The 27,492-nt window shown below is 42.6% G+C and overlaps 1 protein-coding gene and 1 long non-coding RNA gene across 3 annotated transcripts in view; one reads left to right on the forward strand and one right to left on the reverse strand.

The window, feature by feature from the left end:
* Positions 1–27,492, reverse strand: part of LOC146816671 (adhesion G protein-coupled receptor F2-like) — a 499,236-nt gene that overhangs the window by 426,403 nt on the left and 45,341 nt on the right. Inside the window, exon 4 of the mRNA XM_085609542.1 lies at positions 929–1,035. Coding sequence (XP_085465668.1) covers positions 929–1,035 — 107 coding nt within the window. The remainder of the gene's footprint in view (positions 1–928; positions 1,036–27,492) is intronic.
* LOC146816672 (uncharacterized) lies at positions 1,020–26,805 on the forward strand. 2 transcript variants are annotated; one of them, XR_014962934.1, is made up of 4 exons: positions 1,020–1,118; positions 3,632–3,744; positions 25,316–25,412; positions 25,711–26,805. It is a non-coding gene; the product is annotated as an uncharacterized LOC146816672 (long non-coding RNA). The 2 variants fall into 2 exon arrangements; XR_014962933.1 differs by lacking the exon at positions 1,020–1,118 and adding an exon at positions 1,273–1,391 and having other exon boundaries at positions 25,711–26,803.

A 27,492-nucleotide genomic window follows, 5' to 3' on the forward strand; every position in this document is an offset into this window, starting at 1 on the left:
TATCTAGCGTAGGTTTTCCTCCCAACAACGCCTGGGTGAAGGAAGTAGTGTTAAAATTATTCCATTTCCTAGTGGTAATCTCCTTGTTCTGCTGTTTCTGCCTATTTCTGTGCAAGGGTATTATAAACTGGACAAGATAGTGGTCAGACCAGGGAATTGGCCAGGGTGTATCAACCTTTATCTCCATGATATTGGAGAAAATGGGGTCCAGAGTGTGCCTTCCTTGGTGCGTAGGTGTCTTCACTTTGTTCTGTTTATCGTCAAAATGTATGTTCAGGTCACCTAGTACCAGAAAGTTTTTATATCGGAGAGCTGGGTGTACTATCATTTCTTCCAGGCTCGTAATAAAATTAGCTGATGGACCTGGAGGGCGGTAAATTAGAAGGCCAGCTACGGTGTTGTCTTCCGTAGCTGCTAATGTAAATAAAAAGGTCTCACAGTCTACTAAATCCATTCCTATTATCTTACATTTCAGTGTAGACTTGTAGATTATGGCAATACCGCAGCCTCTCTGACCGTAACAGTCCTTCCTTTCTATCCCATATTCGTCGGGTATTGCGCCCAGAACATCTGGGGTGGAACACTCATTGAACCAGGTCTCGGTCAGGAAAAGAGCGTCCAGTGCTTGCTCCCTGAGGAGGTCGCAGATCTCATATTTATGTTTAGCTAGTGACCTACAGTTTAATGCTGCTAGGTGTAGCTTCTCCTCCTCGCTATGATTTGTTTTAAAAGTTAAACACATGTTACAGTGATTGCATTTCACTTCATTTCTATCTGCACGTATGGTATGTTTGCATAGTATGTCGATCGGCTTCGATAGTCTTCGTAGTTCATCTGCTGAGTATCTAATTGTCCCTAGTGGTCCTCCAGGGGCAGGGCTTCTGGTCCCTGGGCCCTTTCGGGAGTGGACAGGAGCAGACGGGCTTACCTTTGGCGCGCCGCACGTCCGCTGCGTGGTCGCATGCCCATCTGTCTTATGAGGTGGATCGTGTGGGGAGTCCCGCCTCCCCGACCGGAAGTGACAGCCTGTGCAAGCTTAGCCACGCCCTCCACGCAACGGCACTCAGCCGGGATGGACCGGGGCGGGTAAAAGTGGTGAAATGTGCAAATAGCAGCAGGTCAGTGCCAAATATTACAGTACAAGATTATATTTTAAACTTTTAAAAGCAGCGCTCAGAAAAACATCACACGCGGACACACCGGCAATCTCCTATGAGTTTCTCAGTGCGCTCGCGTGCCCCTCGGTTATTTGAGGTGGATCGTGTGCGAAGTCCCGCCTCCCCGACTGGAAGTGACAGCCTGTCCAAGCTTAGCCACGCCCTCCACGCAACGGCACTCAGCCGGGATGGACCGGGGCAGATAAAAGTGGTGAAATGTGCAAATAGCAGCAGGTCAGTGCCAAATATTACAGTACGAGATTAAATTTAAAACTTTTAAAAGCAGCGCGCAGAAAAACATCACACGCGGACACACCGACAATCTCCTATGATATAGGCAGGACCACTGGAATTATACAATAATGTCCACATAATTATACATTTGTGAAGTTTGCCACAGGATCTAATAGGCCACCAAAATGTATCAGTGTATTGCAGATAATGATTCAGTCTGAGGCGTTCCGGCTTCAATCCGGCCCAAGGAAAAATCACACCAATGTTTAATATACCTTATTACCAATGACCTGCACCGGAAGCTCTAAGCATATGGATTCTTTGGTGGTAAATGGAAATAACGGCAAAGCGAAACAACTGCCTACAAATCATCACAGCTATAAACAATAGCACCTGCAAGTCCATAAAGGCTGGAATGACTCACCAGTGACCTCTATTTTTACAGCAGTACAAATTGCAATATTAGCATTTTAAGTCTCTTAAATTCTGTTTTTGTGTTACCCCCAATCATGTTCTTGTATTTCTTCTCTCTTTCCAACTGTTCTGCATGGAAAATCTCTTTCTTTCTATTATTTCAAATCCTTCTCTCCTCCACATTTTGTTTTCTCCAGCGGTTTGTCCTAAACTTTAACAGTATTGTCTCTCTCCCTCATGCATAAATACATATTTCCTCTGCATCCCTCTCTCTACAGCACTACCTAGCTGTACCCTCTGCACGTCTTCCCTTTCTCACACCAGCTATTCTCCCTCCACCTTTCTCTTGCTGCTCCAGATGTTTGCCCCAAGACAAGGCATTCCACTAGCTGGTCTTTCACCTTCTCTGCCCTGTGTTCTATCTGCTTTTTTTTTATAGCTCTAGCAACTTTACATTTACCCTTCTCCCGCTGTCTCAATTTCCCTCATTTAAGTTCATCTTTTACTTGTGTGTCTTAATTTATCAATCATCGCAGTCCCTTTGCGCTCCGAGACCCTATTATCTATCCTAGACAATTTTTCTTCTGCATGCACCTATGCCCCACTCTTGTCAGTTTATTTTAAAGCAAAGCAAGACCAATTTGTTTTTCCATGCATTCATATGCTTTTGACAAAATGCAATTGCCAAGTGAATAGTGCAGCTTTTTAGAGCCAAGACCTATTGGCTTTGTCAATGGCTGTTGTAATTTGAATACAAATTTGACAAAGGAAAGGATCATCCATTTGAAGATAAAAATGTTGATGCAGGTAACATCTTCTGTAAGGCTGGGATTTATTATTTGTTTAGAAGATCTTTAAAACCAAGGCTACACAATGTACAAGACCATTGCCATAAGGCCACTTGGCGCTATGTTTATGTTTAATTTGATATTTTATTGCATGTTATGTATGATATGTTATGGTATGTTGTTATTGGAAATTTGTTGAGCTTATGTACACCAGAAGGTCTCTTGGAGCTGAGGTAGAGAGAGGCAACTGCTATCGGAGTTAGTCATTGGCTTGTATAAATAACCAAGTTTTTCATTTTTCTCCTAAATCCCTCATAGTTCACTAAGGATCTTATCCCAGGGGGAATGTATTCCCAGTGCGAGGAGCAGAATCTGGCCCCCGCTAACCTTTTGCTTTTGGGAACAGTCAGTAGATTAAGGTGGGCTAATCTAAGCTGACGCTTAGGGTTATATCGCTGGATTCTGGAAGTTATGAACGCTGAACCTTTGTGATGGAGGGATTTAAAAACAAAACAACCGGTTCGAAAAATGTGTCTCTGAGCTCCTGGGAGCCAATGTAGGAGCATATTATAAAGCCAGGCGATAAAATTATCGCTGCTTTAGCGGCAGAAAACTGCCGCTAAAACGGCGATAATGGGCTTGATAATATGCTCTATGGAATTCCAATTGAAGCTCAGGTTAGATGTCCTTCACATCTAACATGGGCTTCAAATGGAATTCCATAGAGCATATATTCAAGCTCATTATCGCCGTTTTAGCAGCAGTTTTCTGCCGCTAAAGCGCCGATAATTTTATCGCCTGGCTTGATAATATGCCCCGTAGTTCTTCCCTCAAAGGTTTGACGAGGCAATGTGTAGGTTTACGAAAAATCAGCCTGGCTGCTTCATTTTGTACTCTTTGCAGCGTGTGGTTTGGGCCAAAGGGGAGTCTCATGTAAAGAGCATTGGCATAGTCTATACGGGACATCACAGGTGCAATTATGATTTGATTAATCGCTTGGAAGGTGACATATCTTCTTATTTTTCTTATCTTCTGAAGTTGCTGGAAGCACGAAGAAGTCAGTACATCTATCTACGCTTTCTTAGAATCACCCATAAGGATTCCAAGACTTTTCACAGCTTTTCTAGAGGCCAAAAGGAAGAGTTCCATAGGTAAAGTTTATTCTTATTCACCACAGTCTCTGTTTTGTTAGAGTTCAGTTTCAGTTGATGACTATTCATCCAGTCCCGGATATATAGCATGGTGCTTTGAAAGAATTCTTTAGAACCAGCAAATTATCGATGGTGAAGATCAGCTGCATATCATTAGCATAGTTGTATATCTTCACCGTTAGCTGCTGGAGAGAGTGTATCAAGGGACTGATATAGAGATTAAACCAATAGGTGGAGAGGGAGGAGCCCTGAGGTACTCTACAACTTAGCTGAACTTTCGGCGAACGAAAAGGGAATAGGCAGACCGATTGAGATCAGTTTATGAAAGGATTCCGTCCATTGATCGATCAGAATAAAATGATCAAATGCATGCACATACCTGCCATGATTAGGTGGCAGCATGTTTTATTTTCTGACTTTTATCTTTTAATGTTGTTGAGTTTGTGTTTACATTTTAGTGGTTGTGGGTGAATGCAAGGATGAGTGGTGGGTGGATGAATGGATACATGAGTGTAAAGATAAGTGACAGAGTACATGCATGATGACTTATTGAGTGCCTAAAGCTATCAATGAATGAAGAGAAACTTTCAAAATAGTTACTTACGCAGATGACACACAACTTATTGTGGCACTCAATCAGTCGGTGCACTCCTCGACGAAGCTGTGTACCTGCCTCAAAGAAGTAAATAGCTGGATGAGCTCATCACATCTTAAACTCAACGGCGAAAAGACAGAGCTCATGTTGTTAGGGAACCAACCATCCTTCAACCCCAACACACTTTGGCCTTCCTGCATGGGTCCAGCACCCACGGCAAGAAAAGAAATAAAAAGCCTAGGCATCTGGCTCGATAACGAACTTACCTTCAAAACCCAGGCCAGAAAAACCGCTGCCACTTGCTACGGTCTCCTTCGCACCACACGCAAAATACTGCCCCTCCTTCCCGACCACTCAAAAAAACTTCTGATACAGTCGCTTGTGCTCTCCCGGCTGGACTATGGCAATGCCTTGTACTTGGGTGCCCCCATATCAGTGATTGCCAGGCTTCAAATGGTCCAGAACTCGGCTGCAAGACTCCTCACTAATACAAGCAAACGCCTCTCTGCCAAGCCCGCCCTAAAAACCCTCCACTGGCTTCCAATACAGGAGAGAGTACACTTTAAAGCTCTATGTATCACACATAAAATCATGCAGTGCAAGGGTCCCCCGATCATCAAGAACTTGATCAAACCCTATAAAGCCACCAGAAACCTTCGCTCAGATAATCTCTTCCTGACTGACACACCCAGAATCAAGAAGGCACGGACAGGCGGACGCCTCTTCTCATACAACGCCTCAAAGCTCTGGAACGCCCTCCCCCTATCTATCCGTAAGGAGCCCAATCATCTCACCTTTCGCAGGCACTTGAAAACCTGGCTATTCCCGTAACATCTTCCATCCTCTATCCACTCTCCGCAGCGCTGGGATGCTCCCGGGTACCCATGCGCTATATAAAAGTCACTTTCATTTCATTCATTCATTTCATTTCAGGCATAGGCAAGAGTTATTGACATTGTTACTGCTTGTTTTCCAAAATGTTTCTATCTACAAAAGACCAACACTATTTCAGTAGACAGTGAAAAACATCACAGGTTTAGATTTAAAAATGAAACTAAATAAAGAACACATACTTCTGTCTCAAACTTGGTTTTATAAGTGATGTACTTTACTGATGTTTCATCATTTAGATCCGCTGTAAACGTTTCCAAGAGTGTAAGATGCGCCTTGATTTTAACTGTAGATGTAAGGGAAGAGACATGAGGGGAGGGTTAGCCATTCTTTAAATTCAAATATAAATTGTCAACAGTTATTTTCAGAATCTTATAATAAGTTTATATAACAGTGATCTACAACATAATATATAAAATATATATACATTACATATAGCCAAGGCACTATGACAAAAGACAAACCAAGCCAAGTGCCGCACTTTTTGATATCACATAAGAGTTGTTAAACCTAGTGGAACCACAGAAGACATTAAAGAATTCATAAGCAGAATCGCGGTCTGACCACAAAAGCTGTCAACATTATATCTAGGATAAAGATGGCTTCCTGCGCCACCTTGCTAAGGACAGAGATAATGTAAGTGTATACCATGAATAACATAGGTGGAGAATTTCACAAATTTTACTACGTTTTAGATGGCCTAAAGTTTATCAAGGGAGACTTTTTAATGCCTACATACAGAAAAACACAATTACTACTACTATTATTGTTAAGAGTAAAATACATTAGGAACCTCATTTGTTTATAATACTTTCAACCTTGAATTAATTATAATATCTATGTAGCTTTATTGACAAATATATCAAAATGATAGAAATGCACAGTACATGCTTATGGATAAGTCTTTTGACAACAAAGTAAGTGACAACCTGTAGAGTGCTGCATTAATGCAAAACAACCATTTCCACACTCACCCACATTCCTTACTTAATGCAGGTATATCAAAGTTATACCATCCAAAAGCAAAATATGCACACATAACCAAAATCATGGCTGTGGAAGTAATAGGTCCACAAATGTCTCCTCACTGGGAACCAGTTGCGGCCTGCATGACTCGTGGGTGGGGGGACTAATTTAAAAATAAACTCACCTTCCCTGGTCCCGCGTCATCTCTCCTGACCTGCTCTCCTGCTGTCCTGCCTCTGGCAGGAACAGGAAGCAGGTAAGCAGCCTCTCTTCCCTAAGCCAATCACAATGCTGCAATGGCAGCGGTGTGATTGGTCAGGACGCCGACCAGCCAGGCGCCTATGGGGAGGCCATTTTCTCCATGTAGGCTCCTAAGCAGCCTGCATGAAGAAAGGACAGAGTGTGCATGACTGGTTTGGTTGGATCTGGGGCTGCCCAAACAGTCAGCACCCTTAGCAGTGGGCAAGCCACTCCTTCCCTGCCCTAGGGCAAACTCGCCCTCCCACCCGCCCCAACCAGACACTTCTGCTTTCTCACAGTGCAAGTAGCAGAAACATAAAATGGTTGTTTTACCATTTTATGTTTCTGCTTCTCGCACTGCAAGAAAGCAGTGGGGCAACACTCCTCCCCCGTAGTGGAGGAGCCACCCCTGCTGGGAACAAAGCACCTCATTGTAGCACTTGACACTCTCAGGGTAGCAAAGCAAAGCAGTCCAAGGACCAATCAGTGAAGCTGGTGTGGGATAGTAGTCACCATTCGTTGGCATGCAATAATAACACTTAATAAATGAATGTTCAGTCAGTGCTTTTTTTGGGGGGGGTAAGCAAAAGTACATTTATCACACACACCCAAATAAATACTATTCGTTAATTTACAAATATATTTTATGTTATGTTGATTTGCATAGCAGATTACTCACCCAAGAGGGTATCCAGGCACTTGAGCAGATGTGTAGGTGTGTGGTCCCCGAGTTGTTTATATGAAGAGCCAGGTATTTCCCTTCTTGCGAAACACAAGAAGTGATGTATTCAGGGAGATCATTCCATGTCTTGCATGAAATGTAAGAGAATGAGCGGCCTCCAGTTTTTGTTTTCCAGATGCGGGGAATGTGTGCGAGTGAGATTGAGTCAGAGAGTAGGTGTCTGGTGGGATGATGGAAGTGTATGCGGCTATTCAGGTATTCTGGTCCTGGGTTCATCTGGGAAAGTGACAGACATGTTGGAGGTGTCAATGATGTGGGTCAGGGTGGTGCTGATTGATGTTGTATCCAGGTTGTAGGACATGGGGGCATGAGTCTCTTGGGTCCCCTGAGTGGTTAGACCGCATCATTGCAGCTGCGTTGTTTCTTGTGAGGGTTGACCATTTGGTCAGTTGACTGTCTTGGCTGGCGGTAGGTACGTTAGCAATGTGTTCTCTGGGGTTGGGTTGATGTGGGAAGTTGCAGTAGATGTTTTTGATTTTACTGTGGAAGAAGTTGGGTAGGTTGTTGCAGAGTTATTGGGAAGTAGCAGTATTGTTGACAGTGGGTAGTGTAGTGTCCTGCTGGACACGTTCTAGTGTTCTGCCTGCGTTTGTACCCCACACCACACACCCAACTATCACAGGCATCATCGGTCAGGTGACCCTGCAAATAAAAGGGGCATGGCGAACATGCCCTGGGGAAGTTCCAGTACCCTACTGCAATGTGTCTGTGTCATCATTCGTAGCATGTGGGCCCAGGACCCACAAGACCACAGGTAGTATGAGGTGAAATCCTTTATGATCGAGAAGATCTTCTTGCAGCTGATGGAGCTTCCTTTAATGCGGTCCACTAGTGCTTTTTTCTTGGTGTCTCTTATTTGCTTGTAATAGCGTCTGAGTGCTGCTTTGTAGGTAGTTCTGTTGGTGGTGTTGTGGCAGGCTCTCCATTTCCATTCTAGCTGTTTACAGTGTTATTTGGTGTCTCAGCGGTCTTCCAGCGGGCCTGCTTGTTTTGTTTACTGGGCTTTTTGGGTTGATGTCTGCGAGGGAGAACGCACAGTTCTTGATCCAGCGGTTGAAGTTGTTGATGTCCATGTCAAGGTTGTCTGTGGAGCTAAGTTGATCTGGGCTGAGGGCTCTGAGCCAGTCCACACCTGTGATTTTGCCCCAGCTGAGGCTGGGAATGCTAAACCTAGTAGGAGTGTTGGCTTGCGTTGTGTTGATTTGGAAGTGTAAGATGGAGTGGTCAGTCCTTATGAGCATTATGTATCCTGCAGATGAAATTACCTTTGATGACATTCAGAAATCACATTTGATCCTTATTGGATCATGCCTCCCAAACACAGTACCAGTATCCCTCCCCCTACATACATGAGATAGATCATCACAAAATATAAGGGGTATTACTTTAAATAAAGCAGGCTCATTGTCTTTGTCTAGGACTCACCACATCAAAGTAAAAGGCAAGACTATTTGCTTTGTCAAATGGTTACCAAATTAAAAGACCAATAATCACATGTTATAAATTCACCATTGTATCTTAAAATAAATAACCATGTTTGAATGTAATCAATAGTGCCAATAAAGCACTCCAATGTTTTTCAAAAACTACTGTCAGCAATATACCGGCATAAATATAGAATGCAGCCATAGAAGCAGTCAGTAGAGTGCCCTGCATTCCAAGCTATAGAGCAAAAGCTCTGGCCTAGAAAGTGCTTGAAAATAAAGAAAACGTTTCTCCAGGTCATACATTTGGGAATCTGGGAGACATAGGGTTACGTTTTTAGGAGTTAATCAAGTGAGAGGGCTGCTGCACTCCAGCATCCCTCAACCCTTCATTAAACATGGAAGGGGGTGCCCCTGCACTGATTGGGGCACCACAACCCAAGGAAATATGCAAAGTAGCCCTCTGCAGGGCATTATATGCTGCTCCTGTGGGTAAAGCCACAAGTAAGAGATTAGCAGCTCCAGTCGCATTGTTTACAAGCATGGCCTTGCCCCAAGGATCTTGTTTTTCTTCTTTGTTAAAAGGGGTGCTCCTGGCCCCACCCAGGACACTACAAGCTTTGGTCATGAAGGCTCAGCATAGGGAGCCCAGTCCTGCAATGCCCTGCCGACTCTCTGCCCGGTCAACTCTGCACTGAGAATGGGGTCTCGTGTCCCCTCCAATGTTACACCAATGGCCTGACAGATGGAGCCACCAGCGGGACAGTAATGTTTCTGTCTAGGGGGCTCAACGCACACCAATCCCCTACAACTAATTAAATAATTATAGGCCAACCCATCAAGGGTTGGCCCTCACCGGGGAAATTGAAGAAACAGTTGAGACAGAGGCCCAGGCATGCGGTTTCTTGGCTTAGTTAAGTTTAAATGGACAAATATTTAAATGTTCATAACTCGTGCCTCATTGGGTCAGTTTCAAAGGTCTTTGGCTCATACCCATAGTCCCAAGCTTTAGCTGCCAGGTGCATTTTCAGAAGGACTACCAACCACAAAAGGGTTGTGCTCTGCCGGGAGCTGGTTTTACTGTCTTCCTCTACCAGGCTTCTCCTCTGCTGTACTCTCTCCCCAGAGATCCCATGGTATCCTGGCCCTGTCACAGGGTATCTGGGAGGCAATGGAGTTCAAGGCTTCACCCAGCTGGTTGTCAGAGTTGCATAACCTTGCAAAACACGCATCAACTTTATTTTCAATGTTGTTTCCTTTTATCGTTATGGATATATTAAAGGACAAATAATACAATCTAGTAAATCAGCGAATATGACATGGGTGAAATAATAATTGCAACTATGAACCATAAGAGGGGAGTGTGAAGAAATCAAAGGGCCAACAGGACATCCTTAAAAAACAGATATTTCAAACATAAAGGTACTGTTGTCCTTTGAGGTGCCCGGACATTTCCTGCTCGAAACACTGTTTATTGCCAGAGACTAATTAACTGCTCTTCACTACAAGGTTAGGTTAAAAATGGATGCTGCACCCTCCCCCATTCACAGTAGGCATTAGTCTCATCATTATGGGACAATGCCAGTAGCTGGATGTTGGAGCTTCAGGTGTCAGAAGGAAAATGTGCCTTGCACTGCCTAAGGAACGAAATTTGGTTGTGTGCCTTATGTGTCTTATTACTAATATGTTTGCGGAAAGACAATTTGCAACCTGAAGGAGTACTGAGAGAGTTAGCAGATGACAGTAGGGGTGAATCCATACACAGTCCAAATGGATATTTGTTACAATCGTAGAGAAGTTGCCCTACTTAAAGCAAAGATAAAAAAATCTATCTTTTGAATTTAAAACCTGTCCTGACACTAATCACAGACAGACAACACTTTAGGTGATAGGCTTTTTCCTTTGATGACACCAGAAAAAAGCATAAGGGAGGTTGCCATAAATGTCAATTAGTGGTACATAGTGATACCAGCTACTACCAATGGCTTTTATACTCGCTCTGCTCTCTTAGCTGCTGCTGGCCTTTCCTGTCATAAGAACAGTGGAAGAAACATAAAGTAAACAATTTCCAAGAGTCCCATTTACTTTTTGCAATTTTCACTCCTTGTCCAACCCCTATCCTTCAGCTGTACATATGGAGGGACAAGAAGTCAACTCAGCGATGTTATTGTAGGAGCAAAAACCATACCTCAATATTCAGGACACCCCAAAAACTGAGAAAACCCACAATTTTACCTGAAATGGTTCTCCTACTGTAAGAATTACGCAAAAAGGCAGGCTCCTTGAAATCAATTTAGCAGAGTAGCAAACAAGTAACCCAGACCACTCAAAGAATGAGTTCTGGATGAGGGATTAGTGAAATAGTTTTATTCCAAAAACCTAAAAATTAAGCGACACAGATTAATGGCAGGAATGCTCAACTCCAGAGTTATACAGAGTAGTCAAAATCAGAAAATCTATCTAAATCCCGAATGAGCAGTAAAACCAGAAAAGGGTTAGTTAGCGTCCCTAATAGCATCAAGGAAAACAAAAAGAATCTGGCTCACCCCCAAAATCAAGAGGTTCTTATATATATTTAGTGTCTAATGTTATGTTATGTTATGTTATGTTAATTTATTATGCGCACAGCTACTCCAGCCAAGGAGCGTCCCGGCGCAGAGACAAGGAGAAACATAACACAACTGGAAAATAAAAAACCTAAAATGAACAGCTAAAACAAGAAAGTTTTAATAGCTCTCCGGAAGGACAGCAGATCATCTAACTGACGGACTTCAACTGGGAGGGTGTTCCAAATTAGTGCAGCTTTCACGCTGAAGGAACGGCCCCCCATCCGACTGAGTCTAAATCTGGGGACCACAGCAAGGGCCTGGCCCTGAGATCGAAGACTACGGGTGGGGACATAGAAAGAGATACAATTGGACAAGATTTCAGGGCCTATACCTCTTAAAATTTTAAAGGCCAAACAAAGGACCTTGAAAAGAATACGCTTCCTTACAGGGAGCCAATGCAGGGAGCGGAGTACATTCGCCACCGGGCAAAATCTGGGTAGGCCAACAATGGCTCTAGCCGCAGCATTTTGAACCTGCTGTAGGCGAGTTAACTCAGCCTGGTTAGCCCCAGCCAGAAGAGAGCTAGCGTAGTCCAGACGAGAGATGATAGTTGCCTGGACTACAAGCTGTCTGGTTGGGGCATCGAAATATTTAAGAACTGGTCTAAGTCCTCTTAACAGACCAAAACAACAGGCTGCAGTTTTTTTGGTATGCCCTATAAAGGTAAGGCCAACGTCCAACCAGACCCCCAGATTTTTCACCTCCGACACTGAGGTCGGAGTGGGGCCCAGCTCAGAAGGCCACCACTGATCGCCCCAAAGCTCTACTCCCTTCCCAACAACCATTACCTCCGTTTTTGTGGCATTAAGCTGGAGACAGTTTTCTGTCAACCAGCTAGCCACCACCTTCAGTCCAGACTGAAACCTGGGGGCATCTTGTTGTACATCCCCGCTGAGAGTAACCGCCAGCTGAGTGTCATTGGCATATGAGACCAAAGTTAGGCCCCACTGCCTCGCGACATCAGCCAGCGGTCTCACGTAAAGATTGAACAACGTGGGGCTTAGCGAGGACCCTTGCGGAACCCCCATGGCCAGAGGCTGGAAACTGGACGAAAAGGGAGGAATGGCCACACAGAAGGAGCGGTTGTCCAGGAAGGAGCGGAACCATTGCAGCGCCAGACCACTGATACCAATCTCCTCGAGCCGATGCAGGAGGATGCTGTGAGATACCGTGTCGAAGGCGGCGCTGAGATCTAACAATATCAGCGCCGCCGTCTGACCCGCATCCAGCCTTGCACGCAGATGTTCCACCATTGCAAGGAGAGCGGTCTCCGTGCTGTGACCAGCATGGAAGCCATTCTGTGTGGGATCGAGGGCGTTGGTCCGGGCTAGATGTTTTGACAGGGCCAGATTAACATGGGCCTCAGTCAGCTTTGCCGGCCAAGGTAGCAGCGAGATGGGGCGAAAACTTTCAGGCTTAGACGGGTCCAAGGAGGGTTTTTTGATGATCGGGGACACTACCGCCTGCTCCCATTTAGTTGGAACTACCCCCGACTCCAAGGAGAGGTTGACAAGGGAACGCACAACGGGCCGTCCCATAAAGGTCTGGTCTCGAAAGAGAGCAGGCCTTACTGGATCGGATAGAGATCCAGATTTAACTTGCAAAGCGAGTTTATCAAACCCATCCGAGGTGAGAGGGGGAAATGAAGGGAGGGTGATCTGACGTGGTGTCTCATTGGAACTTCCCAACGAAACCCCAATGCTAGGGAATGCCCGATAAATAGCTTGGACCTTTCCCAAAAAATAGGAAGCAAGGGATTCACAGTGGGAGACAGAGCTCTCGGCTGAAGAGGTAGTCCGCTTAGCCATAAGATCTTTAACCGCCTTGAAGATGGCCTTCGACGGGTTGGTGCTGTTCCGGAATTCTTCGGCATAGAAGGCCGCACGAGCACGACATATGGCCCGATGATAGAGCTTGACGGACGCGGCATATGCAGCTTTTAAATCGGCCCCATATGTCTTCCGCCAAGCCCTCTCCGCCCGTGCGTCCAGAGCCCTAGTAAGCCAGGAGCAGAAGAGGTCATACCCCTCGTCTACATTGTTCAATGGGCCCAAGGGCTCCACTAACAGAAGATGATGAAAATCTTCCAGCCTGAGTTTATTCCAAGAGCTCCTAAATACCCATCTAGCTGAGGAAGTGGGAGTGGTCACTGACACGGGACACTGGATAGACACCAGGAAATGGTCAGACCATTCTACTGGAGTAATCGCAGTGATTTTAGCCTCAGTCAAATTGGTGAAAAAAGGGTCAAGAATATGTCCCCCAATGTGAGTAGGCTGGGAAACCAGCTGGGACAATTGAAGAGCCTCTAAGTCCAAAGAGATGGCACGAGCTGTCAGACTGGACAGTGTATCGAAATGCAGATTTAAATCGCCCAGTATAGAAAAGTTGGCGCAGTCAGTGATCAAAGTGCCGACAATATCCGAAAAAGCATTTCTGAACAGCACGTCACTGCCCGGCGGACGATATACCACCATCCCAGAGAGTATAAACTCTGGGCTGACAGAGACTTTAAAAGAGGCGCTTTCACAGCCAGCGATCTTAAGGCTGTTCCACACACAGGGAAAACGAGACCTAACTATCAGCGCTATTCCACCCCCTCTAGATGCTCTATTCAAGGTGTACATAGAATAGTCAGAGGGGCATGCCAGATTGAAAATGGCAGTGTCAGCTTCCTGAAGCCATGTTTCAGTTATGGCAAGGATATCCGGGGCTTCATCCTCAATAAGATCGTACAGATTCTGCTGATGTTTCAAGACCGACCTCACATTTAGGTTCATAATCCGCAGAAAGGGAAGAGAGCCCCTACTATGATGAACAACAGAAGGATATTTCTGAGGGAGAGGCATTGGGGGGTCAAGTATCAGGCCATTGCAGGGACAACGATACGGACCACAGAGAGGGTGGACAAGCGGAAGTGTACAGCAGAGGCTCACCTGGTCGATGGACATCAGGCTCTCCCTGGAGTATGTCCGCATGGCAACAGACCAGAAGTTATGACTATCGCGAACCAGAGCCCGCCACGTCCCGCACGGCCTTAGCGCGGACGGGCGCAGACGGGCAGGACTCTGGCACGACTCCGGCTACGCGAAGACACGCCCGCTGCGCGATCCCGCTGCGCTAGGGGAGGAGCATTGCAATGAAGCGCTGTCGGACTAATCCCTCACCTCACCCCAAACCAAGATGTCCGCATCCCCAGAACCAGCCCGCCAAACGGCGGTGAGGGGCACAATTATAGTGCAAGTGAGGGGAGCAGGAGAGCGAGGGTCAGAAGACCTAAAAGAAAACAAACAGGTGAGTAAAAAGTTAACTAAACAGCAAGCGCCGTAACGCTCCTGTCAGCAGTACGCTCCTTGTCAGGGGGAGGGAAAGGCGGGGACTCGCGTTAAATATGCGTTCCCCCGCTGGCGCATGCGCAATGAAGCGCTGTCGGACTAATCCCTCACCTCACCCCAAACCAAGATGTCCGCCTCCCCAGAACCAGCCCGCCAAACGGCGGTGAGGGGCACAATTATAGTGCAAGTGAGGGGAGCAGGAGAGCGAGGGTCAGAAGACCTAAAAGAAAACAAACAGGTGAGTAAAAAGTTAACTAAACAGCAAGCGCCGTAACGCTCCTGTCAGCAGTACGCTCCTTGTCAGGGGGAGGGAAAGGCGGGGACTCGCGTTAAATATGCGTTCCCCCGCTGGCGCATGCGCAATGAAGCGCTGTCGGACTAATCCCTCACCTCACCCCAAACCAAGATGTCCGCCTCCCCAGAACCAGCCCGCCAAACGGCGGTGAGGGGCACAATTATAGTGCAAGTGAGGGGAGCAGGAGAGCGAGGGTCAGAAGACCTAAAAGAAAACAAACAGGTGAGTAAAAAGTTAACTAAACAGCAAGCGCCGTAACGCTCCTGTCAGCAGTACGCTCCTTGTCAGGGGGAGGGAAAGGCGGGGACTCGCGTTAAATATGCGTTCCCCCGCTGGCGCATGCGCAATGAAGCGCTGTCGGACTAATCCCTCACCTCACCCCAAACCAAGATGTCCGCCTCCCCAGAACCAGCCCGCCAAACGGCGGTGAGGGGCACAATTATAGTGCAAGTGAGGGGAGCAGGAGAGCGAGGGTCAGAAGACCTAAAAGAAAACAAACAGGTGAGTAAAAAGTTAACTAAACAGCAAGCGCCGTAACGCTCCTGTCAGCAGTACGCTCCTTGTCAGGGGGAGGGAAAGGCGGGGACTCGCGTTAAATATGCGTTCCCCCGCTGGCGCATGCGCAATGAAGCGCTGTCGGACTAATCCCTCACCTCACCCCAAACCAAGATGTCCGCCTCCCCAGAACCAGCCCGCCAAACGGCGGTGAGGGGCACAATTATAGTGCAAGTGAGGGGAGCAGGAGAGCGAGGGTCAGAAGACCTAAAAGAAAACAAACAGGTGAGTAAAAAGTTAACTAAACAGCAAGCGCCGTAACGCTCCTGTCAGCAGTACGCTCCTTGTCGGGGGGAGGGAAAGGCGGGGACTCGCGTTAAATATGCGTTCCCCCGCTGGCGCATGCGCAATGAAGCGCTGTCGGACTAATCCCTCACCTCAGCCCAAACCAAGATGTCCGCCTCCCCAGAACCAGCCCGCCAAACGGCGGTGAGGGGCACAATTATAGTGCAAGTGAGGGGAGCAGGAGAGCGAGGGTCAGAAGACCTAAAAGAAAACAAACAGGTGAGTAAAAAGTTAACTAAACAGCAAGCGCCGTAACGCTCCTGTCAGCAGTACGCTCCTTGTCAGGGGGAGGGAAAGGCGGGGACTCGCGTTAAATATGCGTTCCCCCGCTGGCGCATGCGCAATGAAGCACTGTCGGACTAATCTCTCACCTCACCCCAAACCAAGATGTCCGCCTCCCCAGAACCAGCCCGCCAAACGGCGGTGAGGGGCACAATTATAGTGCAAGTGAGGGGAGCAGGAGAGCGAGGGTCAGAAGACCTAAAAGAAAACAAACAGGCGAGTAAAAAGTTAACTAAACAGCAAGCGCCGTGACGCTCCTGTCAGCAGTAAATTAGTAAAACAGCTAAATCATCATGGTCTGATCGTTTGTAACAACTCTTTCGCAACTCAAAATGATAATTACATCACATCAGCACATAAACAATATCCCACTTTAAGAAAGCATCCAGAAAATTCCTTGCCATTCTGGGATGTTCGAAGAAAATATGAAACATTTTTACAATATCATTTCATACAAATAAATAAAAACCTGTTTCCACAGCAGAATTAAAGCAGACTGGCCAAGAAGTTAACACACTGGAAAGGTAATTCAAAGCTTTGTATACGTAACAGTGGAAAAACAAATACATCAGCTGCCTTTGCACTGCGGAGTTTGTGAGGCAAGCAATGTGCAGAGGATGGGAGGGGGTGGATGACAGAAACAGAATCCATTTTATTTAATATGGTGTTTTCATATAAATGTGTCATACATAAATCATATTAATAAATATACTTCGATACCTTTTATTACATTTGTTTAATCTGTAACTGCATTTGCTCATCATTTACGTATTGGATCCAACATCAAAATATTATTATTAATTATTCTTTATTCCAGCAAAGCAATATATCGATTTTGAAAAAAGAATATTCTACGGTTTCCCCCTCTAATTATTCTATAATCACTAAAACTCCATAATAACTTTATTAATCAGAAAACCACTCAATCTGCATTGCTTTCTGCTCCTTTCTGGAATTCTCCTCAGCCATTTTCAGTTGGTTGTAGACACAGTCCTTGATATAATCTATCTCATGCTTTTTTTTAACATAACTTTTATTAAATCTGTTTCTACATTTCTTGAACATACACCCAGAAAATGTCAGTAAAATAAATAGGACAGTTCCTCAAACCGTTATAATTATTACAGCTGTTAATAATGAACTTAATATAATTATACCCAACTTATCTCACCATTCACCAACTTTACTAAAAATCTTTCCTATCTCACTAAACAAGGAACCTACAGCTTCCCACAAGCCTTGCTTTTTGCAGATTGAAGTATGTGTGAGTTGTTAGTTATAATAGCAATATAAGAATTATTAACCGTACTAATATCTGGAACATATGAACACCACTTCTTTGCCTTTATCACCTAGCAAACTCCACCTTCTTTCTCCAGCAGAACATCTATTGCTATGTGATTCTGCATTATCATAGCCTTAATATCAATCGTTTCTTTATTTACCTGTTTTAATGCTCCAGCTGTATATACTGCAGGCTTTTCACTAAAGTAGACAGCTGTCTAATTTTCACGTTATTTATTGGCACACCTATATAAGGAATCACAGCACTTATTAGTTCCTGAACGACCAGCTGTGGCCCGTGCAGGTAAGAGCAGTGGGTCTGGGTGGGGAAGGGTGTGTAAATGGACGATAACGATTAAAAATGAATTAATAATTACATTTTCCCTTGTCATCATCTGCACAAATCCCCCCACCCGGCCCCCGCTCTTAACTGCACAGGCCGCTGCTGTAAACGACCTTTCCAAAACTGTGTCTCACTCTCTTTAAACCAATTTCATTAGACATTTCACTCGTATGATACACTCTAGGAAACACTAGACCAAGATTACAGGATCTAACCAAATTATGCTTCAGATTGAAATAGACAGGCTTCTACACACAGATAATAAATTCCTCTCAAAATTGGTTATCCTCCCAACAAATAATTTCCACTCATCTCATAACTCCTTACACACATACTTTCTTCCTTAACATCTCTAAAAGGTCTTCTACGCACCACACACAGTTCACTCCTTCGCTCTTGTGCCATCCTTTACCTAGGATATATATTCAACAATCTAAATTCTTCCTCTTCGTTTACCTGCTCCATTAATTCTATCATAGCTATTTCCTCTTTCCAGTGTCTCACAACCTACACTTCTCTTTCATTATATTCTCTGATAATCTCAATTGTGTCTCACATAACCCTGGTAAATTATTTACATTTTCTGCTTAGTTTGTGCGATTTTTCCTAAGAATGTACAATATCTGATATCCTTGTCATCTTCTGTAATGAGTAAGTCCTCTAAAGGAATGTTGAAATCCATTAAATAATGAGAAAGTACATCATTATTATTAAATATAACAACATACACATTGCATAATAAAGCATAGGAAATTGGAAGCTCAACTACATTAGTCCTTCACTAGCAGAAGTAGGCGAAAAATTACACCCCTTAATGTTTATAATTTTTATGTATTAATGTATCATATTATTATATAAAACTACATTTTCTTTATTCTCTGACATATCATGATTCATTTTATTATTAACTCGACGTTCATAGAAGCATTTGCCACCAGTGATAGTAACCAAACCAACTAAAGCTACTAATATTAATAATATGATCAATTAACCTTCAATTTTACAGTTTTGGCTGTTCTCCATTCTCTATTTCAGACAGATCAATTATTCTGGGACCAAAAATCGTAAAGCAACTAAATTTTTTTTTAAAACTACAATAACTGTCTTCTTTTTCTTCGAAACCATGATGAACACAAAATTTCAAAAAAGTCTTTTTCGTTTTTTTCAGTCTTTGATTTTAAGTCTTCTCTTGCTCTGTAGCTCTATTTAACTTCAACTATGGAGCCGAGCACGATGTCGGTGTCGGTCCTACCGACATCTATATCCATGGTCAGGTTGCCACATTACAATGCTGCTGTCCCCTCTGGCCCTCCGCTATGGGCCCTGAGGAGCACCTGTGGATTGTGTGGCAGGCACCATGGTGCAGGGATGTTTAAAAACATGTCTTTTGGCATTGGAGCTTGTGCTATGGCCTTTTCAGGGCCGCAGCACAAGCCTCAATGCAAAGATGCATGTTTCTGACTGCCTCCATGGTGGTTGGATCCTAATTTGGCGGTCGGGGCTGACAACTACCTGTCGGCCAGTCCCTTTACCACAACAAGGCTGGTTGGACGAATGTCCGACCGGCATTGTAATCGGGCCCTTTGTCTGAACAGTCACTTTATCATTTCAAGGTGATTCTTCTTCCATCTCTATCAATGTTTGGACAAAATATCGAGTTCGAAGTATCAGATGCAAAAATATTGTGAACAAAATATTGTGACACAACAATATCATGAAGCAGAAATTATTGTGGTCAAGAATACTGATTTGTTTGGTAACGAATATCGCTTTAAAGACTATCGTTGTTGTAAATAGTGCTTTCAATAATATTGTTCTAAAAAATATATTTTTTTAATATCCTTATGTGTGTTCATTTTTATTTTAGGTTATGGGCTTATTATTGTTTGGATAATTCTTAATAATATTTCTTAACATAATTTGTAATGTTTATTGATTTATAATTGTAATTTATTATAATAGTAATTTATATTGTCGTCATGGGTTGCTAGGTTTGTAAGGGTGTAGGGTGGGAAGTTAATTAAGTACAATTAATTAATAATTCATTTATTATTGATTGTTTAATTGATTCATAATAATGTGACGTGTCATAAATATACTTTTAAAGTTATTTGTAAGGTATGTTTTGCTGGGTTAGTAGGGGTATAGGGTGGAAAGTTAATTAAGTAACAAGTAATTAAGAATTGGTTAACTATTCATTAACAATTATTTAATTGATTATTAATTATGTAAATGTTTTAATAATTAGATTTTCTAAGTTAATTGTTTGGTGCGGGTTGGTGGGTTTGTAGTGGTATAGGATAGGAAGTTTATTATTAAATAATAAATGAATAATTAGATAATCAAAAATTGCTTAATTAAATATTCATTAATTGATTAATTAATTAATACTTAAATATTAATGTTTTAATTTGTATTTAATTAGTTATTAAATATGTGAATTGTGTTACATATATTTATTTTAGTTATAGTTTAAGTGAGGGCTGCTAGGTTTGTGGGGGTATGGTGTGGTAAGTTAATTTAGTAATAAACAATGGTCAATTTCTTTTAATTGCTAACTATTCTCAAATTGATTAATAATTATAATAATTGTTTTTTATATATATTATTTTTTGGGTTTAAGTAATAAAGTTTCCAATAAGGATTTTATATTATTATTACATTAATAGGGTTATGTTTTGTATATGTTTGTGTTTGCTGTGAAGTACTTTTTCTACTGTTGCATTGACTGGATTGGGAATAGTACATTTTACCCCTCCGAAGTCTAACACTTTCCATACTGTTGCACAGACTGGTATGGGAACAGCAAATGTTACCTCGCCAAAGTCCAATGTTTATCCTACTGTTGCACAGACTGGAGTGAGAATTTTATATTTTAACCTTCTGAACTCCAATGCTTTCCCTACTGTTGCACAGACTGGAGTAAGATAAGTACATTTCACACCTCTGAACTCCAATGCTTTCCCTACGATTGCACAGTCTGGATTGGGAATAATACATTTGACCCCTCCAGAGTCTCACGCTTTCCCTACTGTTGGACAGACTGGAGTGGGAATAATAAATGTTACCTCTACGAAGTACAATGCTTTCCCTACAGTTGCACAGACTGAAGGGGGAGTAGTAAATGTTACTGCTCTGCAGTCCAACGCTTTCCCTACTGTTCCACAGACTGGAGTGGGAATTGTAAATCTTACAACTCCAAAGTCCAATGTTTGCCCTACTGTTGCACAGACTGGAGTGGGAATAGTAAATGTTACCCCTCTGAACTGCAATGCTTTCCCAACTGCTGCACAGGTTACAGTGGGAGTAGTAAATGTAGCCCCTCTAAAGTCCAGGGCTTCCCCTACTGTTGTAAAGACTGGAGTGGGGATAGTAAATTTTTCTTTTCCAAAGTCCACATTTTTCTCTACTGTTGCACAGACTGGAGTGTGAATAGTAAATTGTACACCTCCGGAGTCCAATACTTGACATACTGTTGCATAGACTGAAGTGGGAATAGTGAATATTAACTCTCTGGAGTCCAACGCTTTCTATACTGTTGCATTGACGAAAGAGAGAATAGTAAATGTACCTCTCCAATGTCCAATGCTTTCTCTACTGTTGCACAGGTTGAAGAGGGAATAGTAAATTTAACGGTGCCGGTGTCCAATGCTTTCTCTACTATTGCACAGACTGGAGTGGGAATAGTAAAGGTTACCCCTCTGGAGTCCAGCGCTTTCCCTATGTTTGCTAAGCTTGGTGCGGGAATAGTAAATTTTACCCCTCCGGAGTACAGCGATTTCCATACTTTTGCACAAACCGGAGTGGGAATAGTATATTTTACCCCTTCGGAGCCCAACACTTTCCCTTCTGTTGCAAAGACTGGAGTGGGAATAGTAAATGTTACCCCTCTGACGTCCAAGACTTTCCTTACTGCTGCACAGACTCTAGTTGGCATTGTGTATGCATTATTCCCAGATTTTAATATATATTATTAATGTTAATATCTGTTTAATTGTTTACAATTATTAAATAAGATATATATATATAAGACAGGGAATCAAAACTTAGACGTTTAGAAAACAGTTTTATTTTACAGTTTGATTCAAAACAACCTGGTGGCCTGAATGCTAGTGAAGACCTGTACACATTTTTATGAATACATATGATTACTGTTGCAACTAGACAGACACAATATGGGACACATAAGAAATACAAGATGGAACTCAGGCCTGGAGCAAATGATTTGCAAATTCCTCTTGAAATGATCTGAATACAACAAATAAGAGATTTTATATTTTATTTGGACTTTTATGGTTTTTGTACACAGTTTTTATATATTTATATATACATTTTTTATAGTTGAATTTTAGATGTCATATTTATATGGACAGTATATTTTATACTTGTTATTATGTATTTATGCATCTGCTGGGGATCAACTATAAAGTCTATATGAACTAGTGACGAAAATATGGAGTCCTAAGCACTGCTGCACTTTTTGTTTCACTTTTTTATTTTAGCTCCTGCCATCAGATGGGACCATGAGTATTTTACCAGAACATCTCATCCAGGGCATAGAGATGCATGATATAAGATAAAATGATCACAGTAGTATTTACTTCTAGTGGTTGAGTTAATATCTTAAGGCTGGAACCAGACATCTATACATATTTTTTCAATTTTTTATATATTCGGTTTTGGGATATCACTATAATTATTTAAGCTTCACAATTGGATTGGAATGTTTTTAGGATAATTAAAAGGCATTTAAGCCATTATTATCATGATTAATGTATTTATATATGTATTATGACAGTTCTCCAATATTGATTTGCGGTGACCACTTTACATCCAAAGATTTTTTATATATTTTTTTGTGATGTCCCTTGCACTAGCACTTTAAAAAGCGGGGTGAATGTCTAAGCTGTGTCATGTAATCAAGGGTAGGACCGCCCAAAACGCGTCATGGCAGACTGGCAATAAAATAAAACAGCACGATATTTGGGTCCACGCTCGTTTTTCCTGATGGTGAATGTGGAGTGCTTAAACGAGTTGGAGCATGTATATATATATCACAGAGAGCGCGGAGCCCCGGGAACAGGCACTGATGAGAGCCATTTGAAGGGTTGAAACGCGTCTGCCTTAGCGTTTCAAGGGACTGCCAGCACCACGCACATTTTACTTCAATAAAGCCCTTGCTTTGAATTCCGGAGTGTGCTGTGCTTTTTCTTATCTTGGAGGAGGCGTTGGTTTTATGTATTGTCAGCAAGCAGGTCGCTGACTAACAGCACACCCTCTCGGTTTGGTGCACCGTGTTAAGACCAGCAAATCTTTTGGAAAAGTTGCATGAACTGCAAAAACACGGAGCCCTCCCTAGCGGCTTGGACTGCCATCACGGTGTGATATGCTGCATTGGGGAGAGAGGAGGTGATATTGTTCGCCTGATTAAGGAGTTGGGTGAGAGGTTTTTGGTCGTCCTGCTGGGCACTTGAGCTGGAGTGTGGCCCTTATCCAGTAATCTGGAACATCACTTGATGTGAGGAGTGTCTTTGTTACTGAACGAACACCCCTTAGGACTACATCTACCAGCATGCTCCTGCCTGGCAGACTGAAAGCGCGAGTGGTCAGCATACCACCCATTGGAGGAGGAGCGTGATGACACCATAAAGGGAGCGGTTTTCTACTCACCTGCACCTCGTTTTGACCATCACAGAGAGCGCGGAGCCCTGGGAACAGGCACTGATGAGAGCCATTTGAAGGCTTGAAACGCGTCTGCCTTAGCGTTTCAAGGGACTGCCAGCACCACGCGCATTTTACTTCAATAAAGCCCTTGCTTTGAATTCCGGAGTGTGCTGTGCTTTTTCCTATCTTGGAGGAGGCGTTGGTTTTATATATATATATATATATATATATGTATTTATATATATATATCCAATCAAAAAGATTGCCCCAAGAAACGAAGGCAACTCGCAGGTAAGTATTTCCTTCTATTATTGCACACAACTTGTCAGCAAGCAGCAGCGAGGAAAAGGCACCCTCATGACACCAGACGCGTTTCGGGAACCACTGTTCCCTTCTTCAATGGCTGATGATGCTGAAATGGCAAACTGGTTCTCCTCGCATTCATTACTTCAACGAGCCCGCCTCGGTGGGCGTGGCCTTCTTCAAAGCTCTCTGGTACTCATAGTTCGGGAGTTATAACCTCATGTGAGTCCGTCTAACACACAGCAAATGATGAAAGTTTTACCCTCGTGGGTTGGTGCAATGTCCTGCTTCACTGCCTGACCCGCTTTGTAGTTGTTATTCAGAGCTGCCTCCCATATTCGCGCTAGCACCAACTTGATGCCAACACGGGGCCCGCTTCCTAGCGGTGAACTTTGCTTCGCGACCGGACTAGCCGCTCAAATCCAATCGAAAAGGTTGCCCCAAAGAAACAAGCTGTGTGCAATAAAAGAAGGAAATACTTACCTGCCAGTTAACTTCGTATCTTTGGGGCAACCTTTTTGATTGGATATATAACACGCTGAGGGTAAAGGCTATAGACATCCACACCTGACAAAATAGTATCTGAGCAGAGCGTACCAGTGCAAAGAACCAAGGAGCACTTCCCACTATACTCCACATCTCGGATAATAGGTTAGAATGTTGCAAGTAACTCAGCTAGAATGCCTTGAGTGAACTATCGATTTTAACAGATTTGACTGAGATTTTCTGGTGTTAATAGAACACTTTATATGTCGGATATTCCGCGAGTCTATCGCTAAGAATACCTCTGAGCATATCGTCAATATTAATAGATTCAACGTAGTTGTTTTGATGGTAACAAAACAGCGTAAATATTAGGTATGTTGTATACTCTGTATATATGACTGTTTTTAAAGGTCACCAAGCCCTGCCAGAAAAAATTATGAGTTTTTTTGTATTCTTTAAAAAATGGTTTGGCGCTGTTTACAAATATATAGATGTTTGTAACATATAGAAAAATGCGTAATGTGGCACTGTCTCCCGGGTATTTGACCAAACCTCTTAACTAATAACAGGATTCCTTAAATGAAGTTACATGACCTCTAGCTTCTGTGAACAACGGTCCCTCCAGATCTAAAAGATGACTACTGCTAGTGTAGTGATACGTGGTATGCGCACACAATCGTATTGGGTTAGTGGGCGCGTTACGTTTATTGTCATTAGACAAAGTGGGTTATTGAAATTCCTGCACACTTAAAGTACATACGATTAATAAGAATGCAACTTATTGATGACACCATTGCAAAATGTATATAACTTTTATGGATTCGCGTGCATTCTACAGTTCATGCTGTTTGATATAGGGCATTTATGATACTTAGGATTTGTGGCCAACACACAACACACTGTGATTGATTTTCAGACATAATTCTGGTCCTATTTTGTTTTTGCCCAAATAGTAATTAGACTGTTTTGTCTCTCTTGATATTTTTGCAAATGCAATTTGAGCAGCAATTATTAACAGTCACATTATCTGACATTCTAAAATATAATTGCAACCTATTGCAAAGTATCTTTGACAACAACATTAGTTGCAACCATCTAATCTCCTTCCTCGCAATGTTACTGGAATGTGGCATCTAAAGGCACTTTACAAATGTTATCTTATCATGAATTTGATATTATGTATTAATATTTAAAGCTCTACGTGTATATATATGTTTGCACAAATGGATAGGAATGGACATTTTTTCATGCTGTATATATTTGTGGTTTTAGGAAACGAGTACTGTATAAATCTCTTCTGAACCTTGGAACTATGACAAGCTGTTGAAATACTTATCATCCTTGAAAGCGCATTTGTGACTCGAATGAGGTATGATATTAACAATAACTATCACAGTTTTTGGTAAAGGACACAATTTGACTTAGTTGTACTTTGAACTGAATATTTTAAATTGTTAATAAGATAGGCCCCATTGTGATATCAAATGTAAATAGGCCAAGTAATATGTAAGATACTGGTTGAGGTAATAGATTGAACGAGCTCATGCAAATATAAAATGGTGCTCGATATGCAAAGTTGATGAGTGCATCTTCTCACAAATGAAAAAATCCCTGTATATATGTAGATTTGGTTTTAAATATTTGTTTGTATGTGTTTTTTTCTATAGCCCTGAAGAAGTCTCAGTTTGAGACAAAAGGCGTCGGCTATGGTCTTTTGAATTTTAATGAAAATTTAATAAAGAACAACTTTGAACAAAAAAAGAAAAACAACTGTAATCTAGACTTCCTTTCGTGTGCTCACTGCTTAGGACATTGCTTTGTGATTACATTGTAAAGTGCTGAACCCTTTTGCTTCAATGTATATATATATATATACATACACGATATACGTGATAGAATGCCCATGCCCACTCAGGTACGTGGGAAGTACCATTTGTGAACTTAAGAAAAGAATAATGGAGCATGTGAGGGCAACCATCCACAAAGATCGAACCAACACGGTATCGAAACATATGGAGCAGGTGCATCAAGGAGACTGGAAGAAATTAAGATTTTTTGGAATAGAGTCAATTCCAAAAAGAGAACGCGGTGGGGATCGGGAAAAGTTGTTGCGCCAGAGGGAGTTGCGCTACATCATCAACCTGAGAACTCTAAGTCCCTATGGCCTTAACCAATCTGAGGAGTTATATATCCATCTATAAACCGTCCACAGCAAAATTCATACAATGGGGGATACAAGGTAGAAAATATGTTTTAAGAACAAACAAGGAAAAAGAGGTGAAAAGAAATAAAAACAACGATTGGGCAGCATGAGAAGATAGCCATATAGAAACAACAAAGGGAAGAGAGACAAAAAGTAAAAGTAATAACTTTATTGGCATTCTTAAAATGACAGTGCAAGTCAAAGAAAAAATCTAGACAACATTATTGCTGCAGAAATCAATGAATTACAATTATAAAGACCAATTGTATCCTGCAATAACGTAAAATGAAATAAGCATGAGATCTATGGAGAGCGACGGTGATGTGAAATGGGAAACAAATTTTTCTCTTCGTCAACTTCACTGACAACTACAATGACCATAAGGCATTGAGACTGTAACCAAACAGGAAATGACATCACAGCAATTTGAAATCTTTTTAATGAGACTTTGTCAGGGAGCGAGTTGATCGTGAACAAGGTGCCAGGCGGCATCGAAACGCGTAGATCAAGCTCTGCTTAAGCCCTAATGTTAACTAATAAATAATTGCTTGAAACGGTTACTTTGGGAGTGCGGACGGTTTTTCTTCCTGGCAAGGGAGATTGTGTGCGAATGAAGTAGCGGTGTGGTTCTACCGCAGGGAAACGCACCCACAAGGAGCGCTGCAAACAACCGGCAAACAGGAACCAGCTTGGAGGATATATATACATATATATATATATATATATATCCAACGTCACTTAGTACCACAGTACTATTGCACTCTCGTCCAGAAACAATAACCGCTAAGAGCCCAAAGCGTCAAGGAAGATCGTTTTTTATTTCATTAAGAGCATCAGCCAGTTGTTTACCCAACGCGTTTCGGCGGACTCGCCTTGGTCACGGGTAATGTACGTCTTCAAAAACCACAAGTTAAAGTTTTAAGACTTTTTGTTGCGTGTGACGTCACATACAAAAAAAAAAACATAAACATAAGCAAAGGACTTGAAATGCAGTCCGTGAAACAAGTATGGCGGCCATTTTTGAACAGTTTCATTTGTGATTTAAGCCAAGCATTTGGACAATACAGTTGTATTTTAAACTCATAAAATAAATAAATGCATGCAACCTTAAATACTATTTCTAATTTTTGGCTTTCTTTGGCTCATCCCATGATTGAAATCATATCATTCGGGTGCCACTCTACAGTACTTTCCCATTACTCTCTCGTTCATGATTTTTCAAACTTCGTGCCTTCAATACCCAGTG

The sequence above is a fragment of the Triturus cristatus genome, chromosome 6 (genome assembly GCF_964204655.1).
Source record: "Triturus cristatus chromosome 6, aTriCri1.1, whole genome shotgun sequence".
NCBI classification, from domain to species: Eukaryota; Metazoa; Chordata; class Amphibia; order Caudata; family Salamandridae; genus Triturus; species Triturus cristatus.